Here is a 21,001-nt window from a genome sequence, read left to right on the forward strand (position 1 = left end):
GGATGAACATGCTTCATTTCTAGATAGGAAACTCTACTGTGAAATTTCATGAAGAGATTCTGCTGATTCAAAAAGTGGCATTTTGCCTCTGAGTCTCCATGTGCCACCACTGAAGCACTTCCTTTCATTTGGAAGAGGTGTACCTTCTTTCCCCACTGCTGGCTCACGTATATCTGACCTTTCCAAATCTGTGACTGGGTGGAGTGATTTTATTCAGAGATTTAGAGAAGGCCTTGGCATTTGAGAAGAAGCCTAACCCTGAGCAAGCAGTCTGACTGGCTCCCTTTAAAGGACTTTCTTACAGAGCAGGGAAAATACAGATGGGTTGTACTAAGTTCTGCAAGCCCTAGGAGACTAGAGGATAAGTTTACTTTTCCTTGATGAGAGAAGAGTTGGAAGGTAAGCGTCGGATGAATTTAGAAGTGACAAAGAAAAGTTATATAGGGATTTTTCTGCTACATTGTTTTCAATGTAGATAATTGTACCTTGGTCAGAGGAAGATAAGCCTGATGCTAATTATATTATGAAAGTACCCAAATATGCAGTTTGGTGGTCAAAAGTATGTGTAATCTTTCTGAGCTTCTAGATTTGGTGATGGGTAAGATTCTGCCTCTTGGTAACGTAACATAATTAGTATCAATATAGTTTTACATTTAAACCAGAATCATATAAGCCTGACAGTGTAATGTGTTAGTATAGTATTTCTGTCCTTTTTAGACATTGAGTTGTTCATGCATTACAGTTTGCTCAGGATGACCCCAAAAAAGACATCTAAATTTTCATTAAAGATGTATGTTAGACAAATGATATGCAAGTGCTATTGGTGATTATGACCTAGAGATCAAAACCAAGCATCACTGGCATTAGGGCTTTAATTAGATAATTATTTGATGTATTGTTTTACTCCAAAAACTTGAATGGTGAAAGTTGCTGACATTGTTGGGGCATTTCTGTTTGCAAAATCAATATTCCAAGTAAAGGCAAAGGAAGAGCTGTCTGAAGAGCAGTGCATTAGAAAAAGGCCCCATAGGTTTAAATGATCACAAGGCTGAGATTAACCATCAGTGTATTTTATTTAGTGGTAGTTAAACAAACAAAAAAAAAACCCCAAAACTAATGACAACATCTGCTACATAAAAGTAGGCATAGAGTCCAGAGGAAAGAAAGTAATGGATTCCCTGCATTCTGGAAGGGTTCCCTAGTATTATGTCACCTCCAGGCTTGCTGCTTAAAAAAGCATATTAATAAATGTGTCTAGAGAAGGGCATGAAAGGAGTTATCAAAGAAACAAAGGAGTTTTTAGCAATATTTCAAGACTTGTAGGCTTGTCTTATGTAAAAGGAAATATATTTTTTCTTCAGTTTGAAAAAGAACTTTTAAACAATAGACAATCAAACATGCTACTTCCTAAAACAGAGGATGGAAGCCAATTTAGGGGAGGTGTCCAGGTATGAACATGGAGAGCTGGACTTGATACCTATAAGATCCTTCCCAACTTTAAGTTGCTATGATTCCCATGCCATAAATAAGAATGTCAGTGCATCTTGGGAGCAACATGATAACTGATTCTGTAAGAAACTTTCTTTTTGTTGCACAGTTCACAGGTTTTTAAGAATCTGATGTAATTCCAACATCACTGACTGTACCTGTTGTTGATCACCACAGTAGTGCTGTGTAACAACCAGCCACTAAACCTCAGAGACATATGTGTTTATTCCCACAAACCTGTGGGTTAGCTGTGAAGTTCTACTGATCTGGGTTAGGCATAGTAGATCTTAGCTGGGCTTACTCATGTGTCTATAGTGGGTTATGTCTGTAGCTGGTTGGTTGGAATCCACACAGCTCTCTTTCATGTGCACCTCATCCTCCAGCAGGCTACCCTGGGTTTGAGACAGTGTTAGTGTTCTGAGAAAGAGAGAGAGCACACACATGCATGCTCACAAAGGATATAAGGCTCCCTGAGTCATAGGCGTTGGAACTGGCAAAAGTAATTTCCACCACATCCTATTGGCCAAAGCAAGTCAAAAGGCCAGCCTAGATTCAAAGGGTGCTGCAAAGGTCACATTGCAAAAAAATGAGGATACAGAGAGAGGTGGAAAAAATGGGCCATTTTGCAGTCAGTCTCTCACTCTGACATGAACTTATAAGGAACTGTGTTTGTTTTATTTTTTAACATCTGTTTTTTTTTTTTCTTTTTTTTTTTTGAGATGGAGTTTTACTCTTGTTACTCAGGCTGGAGTGCAATGGTGCAATCTCAGCTCACCACAACCTCCACCTTCTGGGTTCAAGCAGTTCTCCTGCCTCAGCCTCCTGAGTATCTGGGACTACAGGCATGTGCCACCATGCCCAGCTAATTTTTGTATTTTTAGTAGAGATAAGGTTTCATCATGTTGACCAGGATGGTCTTGATTTCTTGACCTCATGATCCACCTGCCTCGGCCTCCCAAGGTGCTGGGATTGGAGGCATGAGCCACCATGCCTGGCCATCTGTTTATAACTATTTGAGGCAAAGCTTTCTGGTTATAGAAGTGTCCATTTTCAGCCAGGCATGGTGGCTTACATGTATAATCTCAGTACTTTGGGAGGCCAAGGCAGGAGGATTCCTTCAGCCCACGAGTTTGAGACCAGCCTGGGCCACATAGGGAGATCCCATCTCTACAAAAAAATAAAACAATTAGGTGCATAGTTTTAGTCCCACTAAAACTGAAGTGGGAAGATTGCTTGAGCCCTGGAGGTCATATCTGTAGTGAGCTCTGACTGTACCACTGCACTCCAGCCTGGGCAACAGAGCAAGACCCCATCTCAAAAAAAAAAAAAAAAAAAAAGAGTGTCGGCTTTCTAGATGTGGTCATAACACTGTGCACATGTTTTGTCTTTGTGCTTTCCAGAGTATTTTCAGCTATTGTCTTTGGTGCCATGGCCGTCGGGCAAGTCAGTTCATTTGCTCCTGACTATGCCAAAGCCAAAGTATCAGCAGCTCACATCATCATGATCATTGAAAAAACCCCTTTGATTGACAGCTACAGCACTGAAGGCCTAAAGCCGGTGAGTTTGATGTTTCAACTATTTGATCTACTCCTGACTCCTGAATGAAAGTCTTCTAAGTAGAAACTTAATAAAATTTGTACTTTCAAATATACTGATAATAAAATCAAACTTCCTAGGTCATAGATTTTTTTCAACAACTGCTACTAATAAACATGAACATTCAGTACTTTTACCTAGCAGAGGTTATAGGGAAATAGGAATACTGCCCACTTTATAAGAAAACCCTATTAATCGGGTTGGGAGCCTGCCTCAGCCTCCCAAGTAGCTGGAACTACAAGCATGTGCCATTGTGCCCAACTAATTTTTTAATTATCTGTAGAGACAAGGTCTCCATGTGTTGCCCAGGCTGGTCACCAGATTTTATTACATGTAAGTTATTATATTCCTGAGGAACAGATTTGAGTTATCGCAGCTGTTTTGTATATTCATATTGTCTTAATACATGCTATGAAAGCTTCCACTCTTTTAGATCTCATTAAATTCTAGCAGTCTGAGGCAGAGCACAGTGGTTCATGCCTGTAATCTCAGCACTTTGGGTGGCCAAGGCAGATGGATCACTTGAAGTCAGGAGTTCGAGACCAGCCTGGCCAATATGGTGAAACTCCATCTCTACTAAAAATACAAAAAATAATTAGCTGAGTGTGGTGGCGCATGCCTGTAATCCTAGCTACTCAGGAGGCTGAGGCACGAGAATCACTTGAACCTGAGAGGTGGAGGTTGTATTAAGCTGAGATCACACCACTGCACTCTAGCCTGGGTGATAGAGTGAGACTCCATCTCAAAAAAATAATAAATAAAATAAAAATAAAGTATAGCAGTTTGAAGTAAAGCCAATTGTAATATGAATTCATTACTTTCCGATACTTGATAATCGAGAGAGTTAGCTATACACTTTATTTTCGGTATTGCAGCCATCAAATTTACTGTTATTCTTCACTTTGCAGAAAACACTGGAAGGAAATGTGACATTTAATGAAGTTGTATTCAACTATCCCTCACGACCGGACATCGCAGTGCTTCAGGGGCTGAGCCTGGAGGTGAAGAAGGGCCAGACACTGGCCCTGGTGGGCAGCAGTGGCTGTGGGAAGAGCACGGTGGTTCAGCTCCTGGAGCGGTTCTACGACCCCTTGGCAGGGAAAGTGGTGAGCACACTTTCATGTTTAGTTCAGTTCAGGTTTTCATCATCCAAATGTCTGACTGTATTTAATTCTCAACTATAAGCCTTGTTTTTTTCAAACCTTTAAACAATAACCCCACTCAGTCTGACAGCCTAAATATGGTCAAGTGGTGTCATATGCCCCAGCCAACTTCTCCAGGCTCCCTTCAACACTACCCCTCTATCCTCCTTTGCAAGCACCTTTTTTACCATGCATCTCCGCTGCTGTATTTCAGTTTCAGCTGACTTGAGAAGAACCAATAAGCAATCCCATTACTGGGTATATATTCAAAGGATTATAAATCATTCTATTATAAGGACACATGCACACCAATGTTCATTGCAGCACTGTTTACAATAGCAAAGACTTGGTACCAACCCAAATGCCCATTGATGGTAGACTGGACAGGGAAAATGTGGCACATATACACCATGGAACACTATGCAGCCATAAAAAAACGATGAGTTTGTGTACTTTGTAGGGACATGGATGAACCTGGAAACCATCATTCTCAGTAAACTGACACAAGAACAGAAAATCAAACACCCCATGTTCTCACTCATAGGCGGGGATTGAACAATGAGAACACGTGGACACAGGGAGGGGAGCATCACACACTGAGGTCTGTAGCGAGGAACTAGGGGAGGGACAGTGCGGGGTGAGGAGTTTGGGAGGGATAACATGGGGAGAAATGCCAGATATAGGTGATGGGGAGGAAGGCAGTAAACCACATTGCCATGTATGTACCTATGCAACAATCCTGCATGTTCTTCACATGTACCTTAAAACTAAAACACAATACAATAAAAAATAACTTAAAAAAATATAAAGAGAAAAAAAAATGGAAGTAGCCAAAAAGATGCAGAACAGGTGCTAGGAGTGAGATGAAAGCCGAGGATGGGGACTGTTTCAAAGATGGTGGTCAGCAATGACAGATGGTGTGCAGAGATTGGGTAGGGAGGAGACTGAGAAGACGTGATAGAGTCTAGCAATGTGGCTATTTCTCACATTTTAAAATATTCTTAGTGAAGTAGTGGTGGCTGAAGTATGGTTAGGAGGAAAAACTGGAGATGTAAGTGAGTATAGATTACCAAGAATATTGAAAGTAAAAGAGGCAAATAAGGACAGTGCTTGGGTGGGGAGGCAGAGTCCAGGGAAAATGTTGAGGAGGTAAATTCTTGAGCATTTTTATGACTGGGGATGAGACAAAATCATTGATGGAGAGAGGGCACTGAAACACATCTGAGAAAAAAAGTTGAATCAACAAATTTGGGAAACGTATAAAGAATGTGGAAGTATGCGCTTTTGCCTTCTAAACTAAAATGTGTCAGGGAATGTTGATGGGGATGAGAGAGGTGTCTGGCAGGGAGTGGTGAGTTTAAAGGACTATCATGGGGAATAGGAAAGGGGGATAGGAAAGAAGACAAATTAGAAAGGAATAGAATTAGGAGAAAGACATTTTCATTATGTAGGCATGTAATTAGTTGTACTGAGAAGTGATATTTAAAATACTTAACAATGGGAACAGCATGAGCGCTGACCAATCAGAATGGACACCTGCTGGTACAAGTCAGATGGAGGTTAGTAGCATTTAATGAAAAGAGTTTTCAACCTGTAGTCTAGGGCTCTTTTGACTTTCTCACAGCAGTTCCTCTTACTCATAAATATTTGTTATTGTATTCAAAGACAATTATGTCTTTATTCAATCTACTCTTTAATCATTACATAAGCTTGTTCCCTGCTTTTACTCTCTTGCTTTATATTTTCTGTGAACTCGGAGTGTGTCCTTCAATTTTGTGGTGAGTTTAAAAACAAGACTCTAAATGAAGATGTCTCTGATAGCCGAAGCAATTAGAAAAGGAAATGTTAGCTCTCAGACACTTATTATGGCCCTAAACAGGCAGTTAATAAGTAATGCATTAAATATTGTGCTATGATGAATTGTAGGGCATGATAACTGCCCTCAGATACTTTAACTGAGGAGATGGGGCATATACTTACATGAGTTAGATTAAAGAAGATAGGCCTAGTGCCAGTTCTTAGGAGGTAAGGATTTGCATATGGGTGAACAGTAGGTATGAACTTCACCGTAAGAGAAAATACCAGCTGTGATCAGTGATTTGTACCCAATGCAGCAAATAGGACACTTTGGCTGAAATAGGGAGTTTAGTTTGAGTAGTGGTTCTCAACTTTTCTGATGATAACTCATGTAGGAAAGATTTAAAAATGTCACCATCCACTAATGTACTCATAGTCACTTTCCAGTAGGAAAAACACTTGGTAATAACAAAATGTTGGAGTTGAAAACATACAATACAGCACAATAATGATACAAGAAAAAGTAATGATCATTCTGCAAGTACATAAACACAAGCAGAACATAATTTAAAACATGGACAGCATCAGTTATAGTTCGGAGTAGGAAAAAGAAATGCACTAGGTGTTTCCAGTAGAGGGAATTACATGTTTACAAAATCTTTGGAAGGGCTGGAAGAGTGAAAGTAAAGGTGGCTGCTTGCTCCCAGACTTCCAAATCACAGCACTGCAGCTGCGATTCGAAGCTGCAGAAAATTATGCCGATGTCACAGCTGTTCCAAATTTAAAGACCCGAGACTAGAATCTGGCTGTTGCAGAAATTCTTGTTTGTCAAAGATGAGTTAAGCCATAGCTTACTACGGCTGCTGAAGGAGAGTTGGTGTCTGCCTTCCAGATTTTACATTGTGCATCTCCCTGGTAGACCCTAACTTCCAGAACCAAGGGAAACTGGGAAATAGTTTTTAGCCTTCTAATCCCTTGGTGTATGGCAGACACAGAAATATACAGAAATGACTGTTGAGTACATAGGACAGTAAGCATCCCAGAACATTTTGATATTAGACTGAAAATAAAGTATCCTCATTTATTTCAGGAATATACATTATCTTCTGTGTATTTGCACTAAGGCTTGGAAGTACTGCCAGATAGTGCACTGCAGCCAGACTTCTTAGCAGAAAGTGTCCACAGTAAACTCTAGTAAATGTACAAAATTTTGTTTATGGACATGAATGAGTAGCCCTGAGTAACTCCGTGGATTTCTACTAGTTATTTTTTACTGCCATGTAAAAATGAGTCTGTGATTTGAGCATAAGAATTAAAGAAAGAATTTGACCCTGAGGACCTCCCTGAAGTCAGGAAATTCTCATGACCATCAGTGGACCTTGAACTACACATTGAAAAATGTTGAGCTGAAGTGTTGGTTCTCAAGCTTCGGTGAATATCAGAATGGTCTAAAGAGCTAGTAAAAAACACAGCTGGCCTGGACTATTCAAGTAGGCTAGGCTTTGGCCTTTTATTTTTATAATTTTCCTTGGTGATTCTGATGCCAACCATCATTTGAGATCTACTGAACTGGTAAATTTGAAGAAAGATTTGGGTTAAATTGTGGAGAGTGTTGAGAAATTAAGCTATAGAATTGGAAGATGGGAGGATACAAGTTTTGAGGGACCTGAAGGTTTTACAATTTTAGGGATTCAACTTAAAGAAAAAAAGTTTTGAATGCAAAATTAGATGCAAAAGTGGATATTTACTTCAAATGAAAAGAAATCACAACCAAATACTGGAAGCTTAAAGATTCTGGTCCCTTTCATTTTTAGGCAATTTATCATCAACACTTATAGGAAAGAGCTTCCTGACTGTAGCCTTGCCACTCTCCCACCCAGAACACTGTTCAGCTTCCCAGAATTTACATGTAATTGAGGGCTCCTGAAGCTTAACCTTATCAGTGTCACTGTTAAATCATCCCTGATTTGAGTCTTTCCCTGACCTTTCCTTTCTCCCCTTTCCAGTCTCTTCCATATAGGACAGTCAGAGCCTCCTTTAGAATACAGTTAGAAGCTGCTTGCCATTGTCTGGTTATAAGAGAAGTGCCTGGGCCAAGATGGAGGCATTCCCCTTTCAAGCAAGGACATAAAATATCTTTCAGTTGTGAGATATTACTGTTACCAGTACCCAGCCTATAGTGTTTAAATCCAGTCCTAGTTTTCCCCCAATTACTAACTGTGACCTTGTATAAGTTACTTAACTTTGCTCATTTCCTTATCAGTAAAATGGGAATTAACATCAGTGACCTCATAAGAGTTGCTGTGAAGGTTAAACAAGAGACTGTATGAGACATGCTTTTTACAGAACCTACAATGCTGTCAGTGCTTGATTTTTAAAAATTGATTATTTCAGGGTAAATACACATGGAAGAATACATATTTAACATTTTTGTGCTAATGAAAGCAAGCAATAGATTTAACAATCTACAATAGAGATAGCTGATCATTTTAGTCTGGACTTACATTATTTCTTACCAACATGTTTACTTTCTTAGTTATGTTTTTATCTAGACCAGGGTTTTTTGAGCAGTTCTATAGATTCCGCAGAGTTCCTTGGTGTTCCATCAAACCAACACCATTCCTCAGCCAAAGAAGCTCTGCTTTGATCTGTTTTACATTCTAGGCTTCTAAATTTGTTTTCCCTAAAAAAAGAATTTTCAATCAACATAAGTTTTATATAGTTTACAATTCTAGGGTGTTATGTGGGAACAAGGAGGCCCAAGAGTGTATTCAGTGTAATGAAGAAACTCATTATAACTTGCTGAGATCATTCAGATTTGCTTGTGATTATATTAGTTAGACAGTGTCTGTTTTCCTCCCAGGGGCGTAAACCTGGAAAATTAAAACAAAAACAAAAACGAAACTCCTCCTTTCCTTACATTTCCACTTCTCAAGTACAGTGTTTTATCTAACAAGATCTGCTGTTTAGCCATATCCTCGTTTGGCTTTTACTGTCTCTCTCCACCCTCTACTTTCCACCTTCATTTATTAACATTGTAAGGAAGACTGGAGCATACGTGTGTGGAATAGTCTCTATGGCAACTCAGCTTGGTACTAATAAGGTCATGGCAGAGCTTCCATCCCTGCACCTGCCAGTGTCACAAGCAGAAGCCACGTTCCTATAGCAAAGATTGTACCCTACCACTCACCAGCTGTCCCCTTGAGCCACCCAGCCAGGCACATGCAATACACAGAGTATATGGCTCAGTACATGCTTGCCACTACTATTAGAAAAGCTCAAGGCTGAGTCACTGGTGCCTTCTTCAGAAGGGATGAACAGCTCTCTCACTTGAATGCCAGAAAATTCTCTTGCAAAGCAGACCTATCTGGCAGGCATATTTGCATCAGAGTAGGGCTTGTTATTAGCAAGGCTGTAAGGGGCCCTCCCCAGATCTCTGCAGGATAATACAGGGAGCCAGATTATAGAGAAAGGGCAGCTCTCTGTTCCTATTCATCTGGCTCAGTATTGAGGATGTCTGTCCACCCCTTCCTGCCCCTGTTCACCTATCCATCCCCTGTAGTTACTGACCAGCAAACTTATTATGTGGTCATAGTTGTTATTTATTTCCACTCTAATCCTGGCCACTTTTTCTCTGAAAAATGGAGATATAAAAATAAGGCTGTCAGGATACATCTCAGAAGTATTAGGCATTGTATTAGTTTTCTGTGGCTGCTATAACCACATGGCACAAATTCAGTGGCTTAAAACACCACCAATTTATGACCTTACACTTCTGAAGGTCAGAAGTCTAAAATAGGTCTCAGTGGGCTCAAATCAAGTGTCAGCAGTGCTGTGTTCCTTCCAGATGCTCCAAAGGATGATCTGTTTTCTTGCTTGTGGCTCCTTCCACCATTTTCATAGCCAGCAGTGGCTGGTTGAGTCTTTCTCACACTGCGCTGCTGATACTCTCCTCCCTCCTTTCTCAGTTAGGAGCCCTTATGATTACATTAGGCTCACCAAGTTAATTAAGGATAATCTTATTTTACAGTCACTGATTAGCGAGCTTACATCTATTACTTTCGTTCCTTTTTGCCATGTAACATAATACATTCACAGGATCCAGGGATTAGGACATAGATGCCTTGTGGGAGAGGGAACATTATTCTGCCTACCACGTGCATACATCAGAAACCATGGTTAACACACGGAAGTGTGACAGTTCCTCAAAGCATAAAATTATGACTTGGTTGGATTAACCTTAACTATCCAAATTTTAATCACAGAACCTTTTCCTTAATCTCACAGTAACTTGGCAGTTTCAGTGTAGGAAATAATGATGTAAATTGTGCTAAATTCAAAGTGTGCTTGTCCTGAAGTTGATCTGTGAACTCTTGTTTTCAGCTGCTTGATGGCAAAGAAATAAAGCAACTGAATGTTCAGTGGCTCCGAGCACACCTGGGCATCGTGTCCCAGGAGCCCATCCTGTTTGACTGCAGCATTGGTGAGAACATTGCCTATGGAGACAACAGCCGAGTGGTGTCACAAGAAGAGATCGTGAGGGCAGCCAAGGAGGCCAACATACACACCTTCATCGAGTCACTGCCTAAGGTTAAGTCCCTTTCCAAATTAATAGCTCTGGTGCATGTGGCAGCATCCCTGGCCTATAGTTTCATTTCTAAGGGGCTGGTTTCCCAGAAGTGAAGAGAAATTAGCATCCAGATCATACCCTTACCTGTATACAAGCACCGGGCCACACTTCCTATCTGGGTTAGATGTTACCTTTACCTGATCGCCTGACTCTCCTTGTGTGGGAGGAATGAAAGTGCTGGACTACTTCAAGTTTAGGAGGGAAGAACATTTCTGGGCTAGGAGAAGTGGAACAGTTCTCTAGGTCCAAAGCTATTAGGCCCGAGGCTCCTCTTTTTTCAGCCCTAGGTTTAAGTACAATGTCTGGGAGGCCTTTCTTTTCAAGTCCAAGTGCAGAGTCTGGGTTGCCACCTGCCGACATGCTGCTTCTGGCCTGCTGAGGAGCAGGCATGACTGTCCCTCCTTATGTCTCTCCCCTATTTCTCTTCCTTCTTCCTTCTTGCAGCTGTCTCTCAAGCCTCAAACCTCACTGTGGAGTCAGTCCCGTCCGGGGAGCTAAACCCATGCCAGAAAGAGGGCTCTCTCTGAATAAGGGCTGAGCCATTGGGGTGCGCATGGTATCATGTAATCTCTCATCATCATACATTTCATGGGCCCCAAGATTTGTTTACAGTCACTTGTTGAAATCTTTTCTAGGCCTTCCTGGGCTGTTGTCCTATGAGTGTCCTCTGAATTCCTCCTAGGAAGTTGGATGAATGGAACCTCTCACCCTCTCTTAAGCCCTCTTAGATCCTGTATTTTATTTTTCGGTTCTCTTTTGTTTTGGAATACAAGTTGAGTATGCCTTATCCAAAATACTTGGAATCAGAAGTCTTTTAGATTTTGGAATATTTGCATATACATAATTCACCTATATTTCATGTATACTTTATACACATAGCCTGAAGGCAATTTAATACAATATTTTAATAACTTTGAGCATGAAACAAAGTTTTGACTGTGACCTGTCACATGCGATCAGGTGTGAAAGTTTTCACTGGTGGCATCATGTTGGTGCTCAAAAAGTTTCAGAATTGCAGATTTTGAAGTTTTGGATTATGGTTGCTCAACCTGTATTGAAAGTCCAAAATTAGATTTTTTTCCAACCTTTATTTTAGATTTAGGGGGTACGTGAGCAGGTTTATTATACTTGGGTATATTTCACGATGCTGAGGTTTTGGGGTATAAATGATCCCATCACTCAGATACTGAGCAGAGAACTCAATAGGTAGTTTTTCAACACTTGCCTCCCTCCCTCCCCACTCCTTAGTCTGTAGTTTCTATTGTTGCCATTGTTTTTGTCTATGAGTACCTGATATTTAGCTCCCACTTATAAGTGAGAACATGCAGTATTTGGTTTCTGTTACTGCAGTATTTGGTTTTCTGTTCCAGCTGCATCCATGTTGCTGCAGAAGTTAGGTCCTAAGTGCTTCTCAATCTAGGTAACCTACCCCTCCCATTATCACCAGTTATGTTCTGTATTCTAAGAAAGTGCCCCCTGAAACAGAGCTCAGGAGCCTCAGCTCTGCAGGGAAGATAGTCTCCTCATGAGGTAGGCGAGCAATTCCAGGTGGTTCTGTTTCCCAAGATTCCCATCTTCCATAGCTCTTCTTCAATAATTGCTGATACCAATCTCATTAAGTTCCAGGGAGGAGGCCTCGTCTCTCCCTCTCCTTTCACAGTCTAGCCCACTGGTAGATAATTGGCCCTTCTCAAGGCTCAGACATTTAAAACAGAAAGCTCCAATCCCCTTTATTGATGAGAAGATAGCAGTTCTCAAGTATAGACGTGGATCATCATCACCTGGGAACTTGTTAGGAATGCAAATTTTTCAGGCCCAACCGCAGACCTGCTGAATCAGAAACTTTGGAGGTCCAGCAATCCGTGTTTTAAGAGCCTGGGTAATACTGATGCAGGCTTAAGGTGGAGAACCACTGGGCTAGAGTTAATAAAACACAAACCCAGAGAGTAACTATTATGTTCTTAAACAGTCCTTGCCCCTCTGGCATTTGTCTACCACAGGGACCCCCTCTTTTCTGGGCTCCTGGTCTCTAATCAGTCACACAAAGCACATCTGTAAACACCATGATTCTCTTCCTCAGTGTCTAGACCAGGAGAAAAAAGGTAAAACCCCTAAGTCCTATTATCTAAGGATCCACTTCTAAGTGATTAATGCTAGGATTACCACACCATGTAGGTGGCTGGTTTAGATACCTTCTTCCTGTAAGATTGCTGCACTGCCTTTATCTGCCTCAACAGGATCAGTACTGTATTAAGAGTGCAACTAGTAACCCCTCCACTCACATAAGATGCACTTCAGTGCTCCTGCCTTCTGAGGCAGCCACAGCTCTAGGGTAGAGCCAGTCCCAAGCATCTGCCAAAACCTCACCCAGGGCCATCTCCCTCTTTTTGCAGGGGCAGACCCAGGGCTGAATGCCATAAAACTAGGGTCACCAGATATAGCAAATAAAAATAGGTAACCTGTACTAAAATTTCAGCCTGACAAAGGCCTGAACATAAGATACTATTACTTTCTAGGTTACAAGTGTGATCACATCCTGTTTCTGCTGTCTCCTGAGTAACTTTTAACTCCTGTCCCTATCATAGTGAATAGTTGGTGACAATTATCTACAGTGGGAAACAATATGGGAAGAATTTGGGGAGCACTCTAGAAATAAAAAGTTTTAAAGAGAAGGTGTTCATTTTCAAAGTTAGATATCCAAATGGAATCCTTTATGTAGCATCCATTAAAGTTGTTTAAGTGTCGGAGGTATTTCATGAAAACAGACACTAAAAGACTAACATCCCAAGAATGGCTTTCCTTAATTTAAAATCATGCAGAGAGTGTCACCTGCTGGTTACAAGTAAATTGAGCTTCAATTACTTTATTATGAATACCTTGTTCAAATCAAATTTCCTTTCTCCTGCCAATCTTTGTCCCAAATATAATGAAACCAGAAGATAGAAGATACTAACATTGCAGCAATATTCTTCTTCATTAAAAAGCTGGCTTGTTTACACTAAACCATATACCATCATAAGGCTGAAAAATCCATTTTCAAAGAGATAGGAAACCTGCCATTTGGACTTTTTTTTATTGTTGTTTCCTTAATTATTCATGAACCATTCTTAGCTTCAGAACCTAAAGTTTTGGAGTGTATAGAATCATCTATCCTGCTTTCTATAAGCAACCTGTTAGAACTTTACTATCAGTCCTACTTTCATAACAACAAAACCTTATTTACAGAAATATAACACCAGAGTAGGAGACAAAGGAACCCAGCTCTCTGGTGGCCAGAAACAGCGTGTGGCCATAGCTCGTGCCCTTGTTAGACAGCCTCATATTTTGCTTTTGGATGAAGCCACATCAGCTCTGGATACAGAAAGTGAAAAGGTAAGAATTTAAATTGGGTTCATTCATACTTGAATCAGTCATCCTTAAAAATGCTTTATTCTACATAGTAAAGAACAAAATGTAGCCAGATTATTAATGGTTACTTTTATCACCTTTCAGTAAAGTGTAAACACTTTCTGTAGCTGTTATTCAGGAGAGTCAGGATGGCACAAGGCAGATAGTCTTGCTCTAAGACTTCACAAACCATCGCGAGATCACTTTGTGCTGACCTAAGAAGCTGCTTTCAGAAGGCGTATTTCCCACGTCTACTAGCAGCATTTCTTCAGCAACTGTAAAAAAAAGTGGGAGGAAAAAACAATGTTAAAATCTGGCTGAATCTTTTAAGATAAATATTAGCAATCATGTCTAGTTGGAGAAAAGGTTACAAATTCAGATTATCTGAAAGACAAACTTACATGAGATATTCCCTACCTTATAATACTAAAATTCAGGAGTCTGTGCCTGGCCTTTGCTCAGGCTTCCTGAAATTACTGTGAGCTGGATCTGAGGTCTGTTTTCAAGAATGCTATGTGGCTAGACACGTTAGTAAAGGTTTTTAAATGATTCAGTGAACTGTATTTACTACCTTAACTTTAAGAGTAGATGACTGCTGGCCTGCACCTACTGCTGTGGCTCACAACGGTAATCCCAGCACTTTGAGAACCTGAGGTGGGAGGATCACTTGAGCCTAGGAGTTTGAGACCAGCCTGGCAACATAGGGAGACCTTGTCTCTACAAAAATTAAAAATAATTAGCCAGGCATGGTGGTGGAAACCTGGAGTCCCAGCTACTTAGGAGGCTGAGGTGGAAGAATCGCTTGAGCCCAGGAGGTCGAGACTGCAGTAAGCCATGACTGAACCACTACATTCCACCCTAGGTGGCAGAGTGAGACCCTGTCTCAAATTAGAAAAAAAAGGTGGGGGTAGATAACTGCTGCCTTGGAACTAATCCAAACTGAGTTTCCGTCATCTTCTGATACGATAAATTCTTTGCTTTCAAAAACCTGATCTACTTTGCTGACATCTTAAAGAAAAATCTGTTGTTGGAGAAATTCATTATGGAGCTTTTTATGGAAGAGGAATCAGGGGAAATAACTATGAGGAATTAATTTATATGATTATGGAATAGGTTGTCCAAGAAGCCCTGGACAAAGCCAGAGAAGGCCGCACCTGCATTGTGATTGCTCACCGCCTGTCCACCATCCAGAATGCAGACTTGATAGTGGTGTTTCAGAATGGCAGAGTCAAGGAGCAAGGCACGCATCAGCAGCTGCTGGCACAGAAAGGCATCTATTTTTCAATGGTCAGTGTCCAGGCTGGAGCAAAGCGCCAGTGAACTGTAACTGTATGAGATGTTAAATATTTTTTAATATAGCATTTAATCGAAGTTAAAAAGCAAGCATTTATAGAATTATGAAGAGTTGTCTGTTTAACGTTTCCTCAATCAAGTTCAGAGTCTTCAGAGATTTCGTAATTAAAGGAACAGAGCGAGAGACTTCATTAAGTGGGAAGACATCCTGGTTTAAATTGCATTATACATTTTATAACAGAATTAAAGTAGATTTAAAAAAATAAAATGTGTAACTTTGTTTATGTTTTCTCATTTGGACTGTAACTGACTGCCTTGCTAAAAGATTATAGAAGTAGCAAAAAGTATTGAAATGTTTGCATAAAGTGCCTGTAATAAAACTAAACTTTCATGTAAATGGCGTGTCATCTTGTCCAAACTGCCTGCGAATATGTCTTCTCTCAACTGGAATATTGTAGATAACTTCTGCTTAAAAAAAAGTTTTCTTTAAATACACCTATTCATTTTTGAGGGAATGGTTAAGCAGTTTAAATAATTCCTCTTGTATGTGTCTATTCACATTGGGTCTTACAAAACCATCTGGCTTCATTCTTCTTGGACTTGATCCTGCTGATTCTTGCATTTCCACATTAAGGTGGCCCTCAGACTCAAAACACAGATCAATATAAAATTTTGAGAGGTGGGGTGAGGCACAGTTATAAAGTGTATATTACTTAGATGTACAGTAAATATTTTGCCTGGCTTTTATAAAGAGTTCATTAGGGATTTTTAAGATTTTTGTACTTCCAAAATACATTTACTTTTTGTCTTGATAATGAATCATTTTTGCCAATAATTGGCCTCTTCCAAAATGATCCTACTGATCTGCAGATGTTTAAAATGTGCCATAAGTTTAACTACATCTTGATGCAAACATGATTTAAAAAAGAGAAAAGTATATCCCATAGATTGGTACTCTGGATGAGAAAATTTTTTAAATTAGCCAAAAAGCATTATAAACATTATAAGCTGTACTTATAAGCAGTTGATATCTTAAATCATGAACTTCTAAAAAAAAAAATAATAAGCCATCACCTCTAGGAAAAAAAAATGGCCAAAGGACATAATCAGGTAATTCTTAAAGAAGAGATACATGAGAAAAATGTATATACAGTTTTAATAATCAAAGAAATGCAAATTAAAATAAAATATTTTTTGCCTAGTAACTTAATGATGAATTAAAAAAATATCTAATATGACATTTCTTATTAGTTGAATTGATCATTGATGTAAACTTCTTTGTTATTTGATAATGTAAGTAAAAAATGTAAATGTATATCCTTCAAGACAGTAATTAATAATTCTAAGAATTTAAGAGATATGTAAAAGGATACTGTTAGTAGCAGTACTAATAATATTGAAAATTGGAAAGATCTAAATATTTAACAGTAAGAAGTTATACATTAAATTTTGGTGCATTCACAAAGTAGAATCCCATGTAATCATTAAAAAATTAAATCAAAGAATATTATAAAATATAATAATTTTATATAAAGAAAAAATGGTTGCCAAATGGCTTCAACAATATGGTGGCTTTTTTAGGTTTTTATATATATACACACATATACATATATACAATTATACATATTATATATATATGTTTTAGTATATGTATACACACATATATATAATATGTATAATTATATATATATATACACACATATATTTAAACTTCTGAGAGATAGTCCAAAATAAGTGAGAGTTAGAAATGATTTTATCTCCTAAATTTTCAGCTTTTATTTTAAAATTTTAAGACTTTTAAAAGTGTACTTAGTTTAGAAAATTTTGACACATTTATTTGAATAGAAGCATAAAACCATGTCACTTGGTTTGACTTCTTAAAGATAAAGATATTTCCCTTAATTCTTTGTATGTCTGCCATGAGGACACTCTCTTTATATGAGACTTTTATTTAAAAAAAATTCTTAGATGTGTATAAAAAGAAAAGTAAAAGTATTTTATATTGTTGTTTGCATAGTCGAGTTGCTATTGGTGACACTCACTGGCTCTCTCTGAATGGTGTTTCCCTGTTCACTGTTTTGCCCTGGCTGGAGTTGTGTGGAGGCGGAGTTCCTCCCAGGGACCTGTCTTTTCCTGCCTGAGTATATTGCTGCACCCTTAGCTTTAAAGGCTGGCAGAGATGGGGTGCTCTTTTTCACACCATTTATTTTCTCCAAATTTACCTCACAGGGTCAATTACCACATTCAAGTGACTTCAGATGCAACAAACGATTTTAGTATAAGCAAAGTCTCACTCAAAGACATGTACACGATTATTTGTAACATTCTTGGAGTAACTCTGGTAGAAAGTAGGAGAAGCAGAAGTTCTTATGTTTAAGAAACATTTATTGGGCGACACAAAAGGTGATTACAGTAGTGAAGCTGTAGGACTACGTGATTAAGTACCAAATTGTGTCACATGTCCTGGATAATAGTGTCTCCACCCAAATCTCATGTTGAATTGTAATCCCCAATGTTGGGGGGACCGACCTGATGGGAGGTGATTGGATTTAGCGAGTGAGTTATTGCAAGATCTGGTTGTTTAAAAGCATGTAGCACTTCCTGCTTCCCTCTCTCTTTCCTGCCACTATGGGAAGATGTTCTTTTTTTGTTTTTGAGACAGAGTCTTGCTCTGTTGCTCAGGCTGGAGTGCAATGGCCCAATCTCAGCTCACTGCAACCTCCGCCTCCCAGGTTCAAGCAATTCTCCTGCCTCAGCCTCCTGAGTAGCTGGGACTACAGGCACCTGCCACCATGTCCAGCTAATTTTTGTATTTTGGGAAGATGTTCTTGCTTCCCCTTCACCCTTATGCCATGATTATAAGCTTCCTGAGGCACCCCTACCCATGCCGGCTATACAGCCTATGGAACTGTGAGTCAATTAAACCTCTTTTCTTCATAAATGACCCAGTGTTGGGTAATTCTTAATAGCAGTGTGAGAACGGATGGATACAGCAGAGTAGCAGGAGTGTGCATAGCTCAGAGGCTGCCTGGTGGGAAGGGACTGTGGTGTTTGTTGTGTTGTTTCATAGCTGTGTACATTTGTCTCCCTAGCAGGGCCACACACTCTGTGAAGGCTGGATGACACTGTATTTATCTTGGTATCTCCAAAAGCCTAGAAACAGTGTCTTAGGCATAGTAGACACTCACAAAATGTCTGGTGAAGTAAATTGTGGGATGTTGGTGAGGTATCAAATTGAGGTGGAGCCAAATTGTGGTAAGCCTGGAATGCCAGGCAGAGGAATTCAGATTTGAAGAGATAGAATATGAAAAACCATTGATGACTCTGAATAGGAGCATAATGTGGTACAAATACTGGTACCCAGAGGGAGTGGACAGGAAAAGCCCTTCAGTGAGTTGAAAGGTGGCCTCCAAAAAGGCATCTGCATCCTAATCCTCAGAACCTATGAATGTGACTTTATTTGGATAAAGAGTCCTTACAGATATAATTAAGGATCTTGAGGAGATCATCCTGGATTATCTGGGTGGGCTCTAAATCCAAGGTCCAGTGTCCTTATAAAAGTGAGGTATAAGAAGGATTGACACAGAAGAGGAGGTGATATGATCACGGGGGCAGAAATCAGTGATGCAGCTGCAGGTCAAGAAATGCCCGCAACCATCAAAAGCTGAAAGAGACAACAAATGGATTATCCCCTCGAGTCCATGAAGGAATTGCAGTCCTGCTGGATTTTGGATTTCTGACTTCCAGAACTAGGAGAGAAGAATCTTCTGTTGTTTTAAGCCACCATGCTTGTGGTAATTTGTCACAGCAGTCTCAGGAAACTAATACAAGCCTCAAATCAGTGACACTAAATAAGATGCTTTTATCTAAGAGAAAACACAAGTGGTGAGTGTCATGTGGCTCTGAGTTGGGCTGAATAATAAAGAACAGGTAGCTATGGGAAAACACTCACAGCCTAGTAAGCGGTGGAGGGAGGATGGAGGTCGGCTGGGAAATGCTGTGACTGTGAGGGAGATGAGGAACTCTTTAAAAGGAGGAGGGTTTGTTCGTACGGCTTGGAGATGACATCAAAGCCATAGATGTTTGAGGTGTGGCCCTCAGGATGCAGATAATGCACAAATGGGTCCCAGCATGTGTGACTTACTTGAATTCAATCCTTTTCTAGCCCAGGCTTCTTTGTTTTCCTAGTTCCCAGATTATTCAGTTATACCCAACTTTAACAAAGATGGTTCTTCTATTTGATTCATGAGAATCAACTCCTGTTATTAGGATAAAATGTGCTTTAGTCTCTTTCCTGACACATAATGCAGCCATTTGTCCCCAGGTCTCAATAAGAGGTCTTTTTTAGAAACAAATTTTTCTTAGATCTCAGCTTAAGGCACATGCTCTGATGTGTGAACCCTTTGAGGAGAGGACTATGTCTTTGCATCACTTTGTTCCAGTGTTTGACAAAGTCCTTGGCATGTAGCAGAGGCTCAGTAAGTGTCTGTTCTTTTGCCAATTTTTTTTTGTGTGTAGAAAAGTGTGTATCTTTTTCTGGGTCAGTTTCACTCTATCACAAATTAATACCTAAAAAGGTTTTTGTTAATATAAATATATAAAGAAGATTCTTAGCAAAAGCCATATAAGTGCACATGAAAAACAGGGGAGCCCATCATTACAGTAAGACCTGAGGACTGAGCCTTACTCACTATACAGAATAAAAGAGAAGAGACTTAAATGCAAATTGTGCGCTCTTAATTTTGTGGAAGAATATATATCTATATCAAATTCAGAACACTAAAATTGGTACAATACTATGACTGTACTACTACAACTTTCATATATATGAAACAACTTTCATATATATACTGTACTACTATATATATGTAGTAGTACAGTCATAGTATTGTACCATATATATGACATATGATATCTACATATGAATTCATATATATATGAATGTTGTGGTGTAGTAACAGTATTGTGCCATATGTATCATATATATACATGAAAGTTGTAGTAGTGTATATATATATATGATATATATATATGAATGTTGTAGTAGTATAGTAACAGTATTGTACCAATTTTAGTGTTCTGGATTTGATTTTGAACTACAGTTACTACATGTCATCATTGAGGGAAGCTGGGTGACAGGTACCCAGGACTCTATGTAAGAGCCCCCTCCCCACCTCACCTCCCAGAAAGAAGAAGTAAAGAACAAGCCCTTGTGATGGGAGGAGGGGGAGGGATAAGAGACAGAACAGGATGGGCAGGAGGGGAGGGAGTTTTTGCTTCACTACCCTTGCTCAAAAAGCACAGCCATCAACAGCAGATGTCTGACACCCTATAAGTCTGAACAATCAGATGATGTATATGAAAGTCATTTGTAAAAGTTTTAAGACTTATGTAAAACAAGGAATGTTATAAAACAAAGATATACATTGAAGTCCCCCTGGACAAAGGGAAGGAAGCCCTTTTCAAGACAGCCATTTCTTCCTGAATCTGTTCCAAAAGGAGCCTCAGTGACATTCCTCAAGGTCACTTAACACTTGCTCCAAGGTCAGAACCGGAGGCAAGACCCTTCAAAGAAGCCCCCAAAACAAAGGTCTTCAAAGGCATCAACTGGTTTTTACAACTTCTTTCCAAGGGTGAACTTGGCCCTGCTGATCCATGTGTAACGGAA

The 21,001-nt window shown here is 39.6% G+C and overlaps 1 protein-coding gene across 1 annotated transcript in view; it reads left to right on the plus strand.

Annotated features, from left to right (window-relative positions):
- ABCB1 (ATP binding cassette subfamily B member 1) overlaps positions 1-15,730 on the plus strand; it is a 115,207-nt gene extending 99,477 nt beyond the window's left edge. Inside the window, exons 24-28 of the mRNA XM_054237806.2 lie at positions 2,889-3,045; positions 3,993-4,190; positions 10,407-10,613; positions 13,879-14,025; positions 15,154-15,730. Of these exons, the coding sequence (XP_054093781.1) occupies positions 2,889-3,045; positions 3,993-4,190; positions 10,407-10,613; positions 13,879-14,025; positions 15,154-15,360 (916 nt within the window). The 3' untranslated portion in view covers positions 15,361-15,730. The remainder of the gene's footprint in view (positions 1-2,888; positions 3,046-3,992; positions 4,191-10,406; positions 10,614-13,878; positions 14,026-15,153) is intronic.
- The last annotated feature ends 5,271 nt before the right edge of the window (positions 15,731-21,001 follow it).

The sequence above is a fragment of the Callithrix jacchus genome, chromosome 11 (assembly GCF_049354715.1).
Source record: "Callithrix jacchus isolate 240 chromosome 11, calJac240_pri, whole genome shotgun sequence".
Lineage (NCBI taxonomy): Eukaryota > Metazoa > Chordata > Mammalia > Primates > Cebidae > Callithrix > Callithrix jacchus.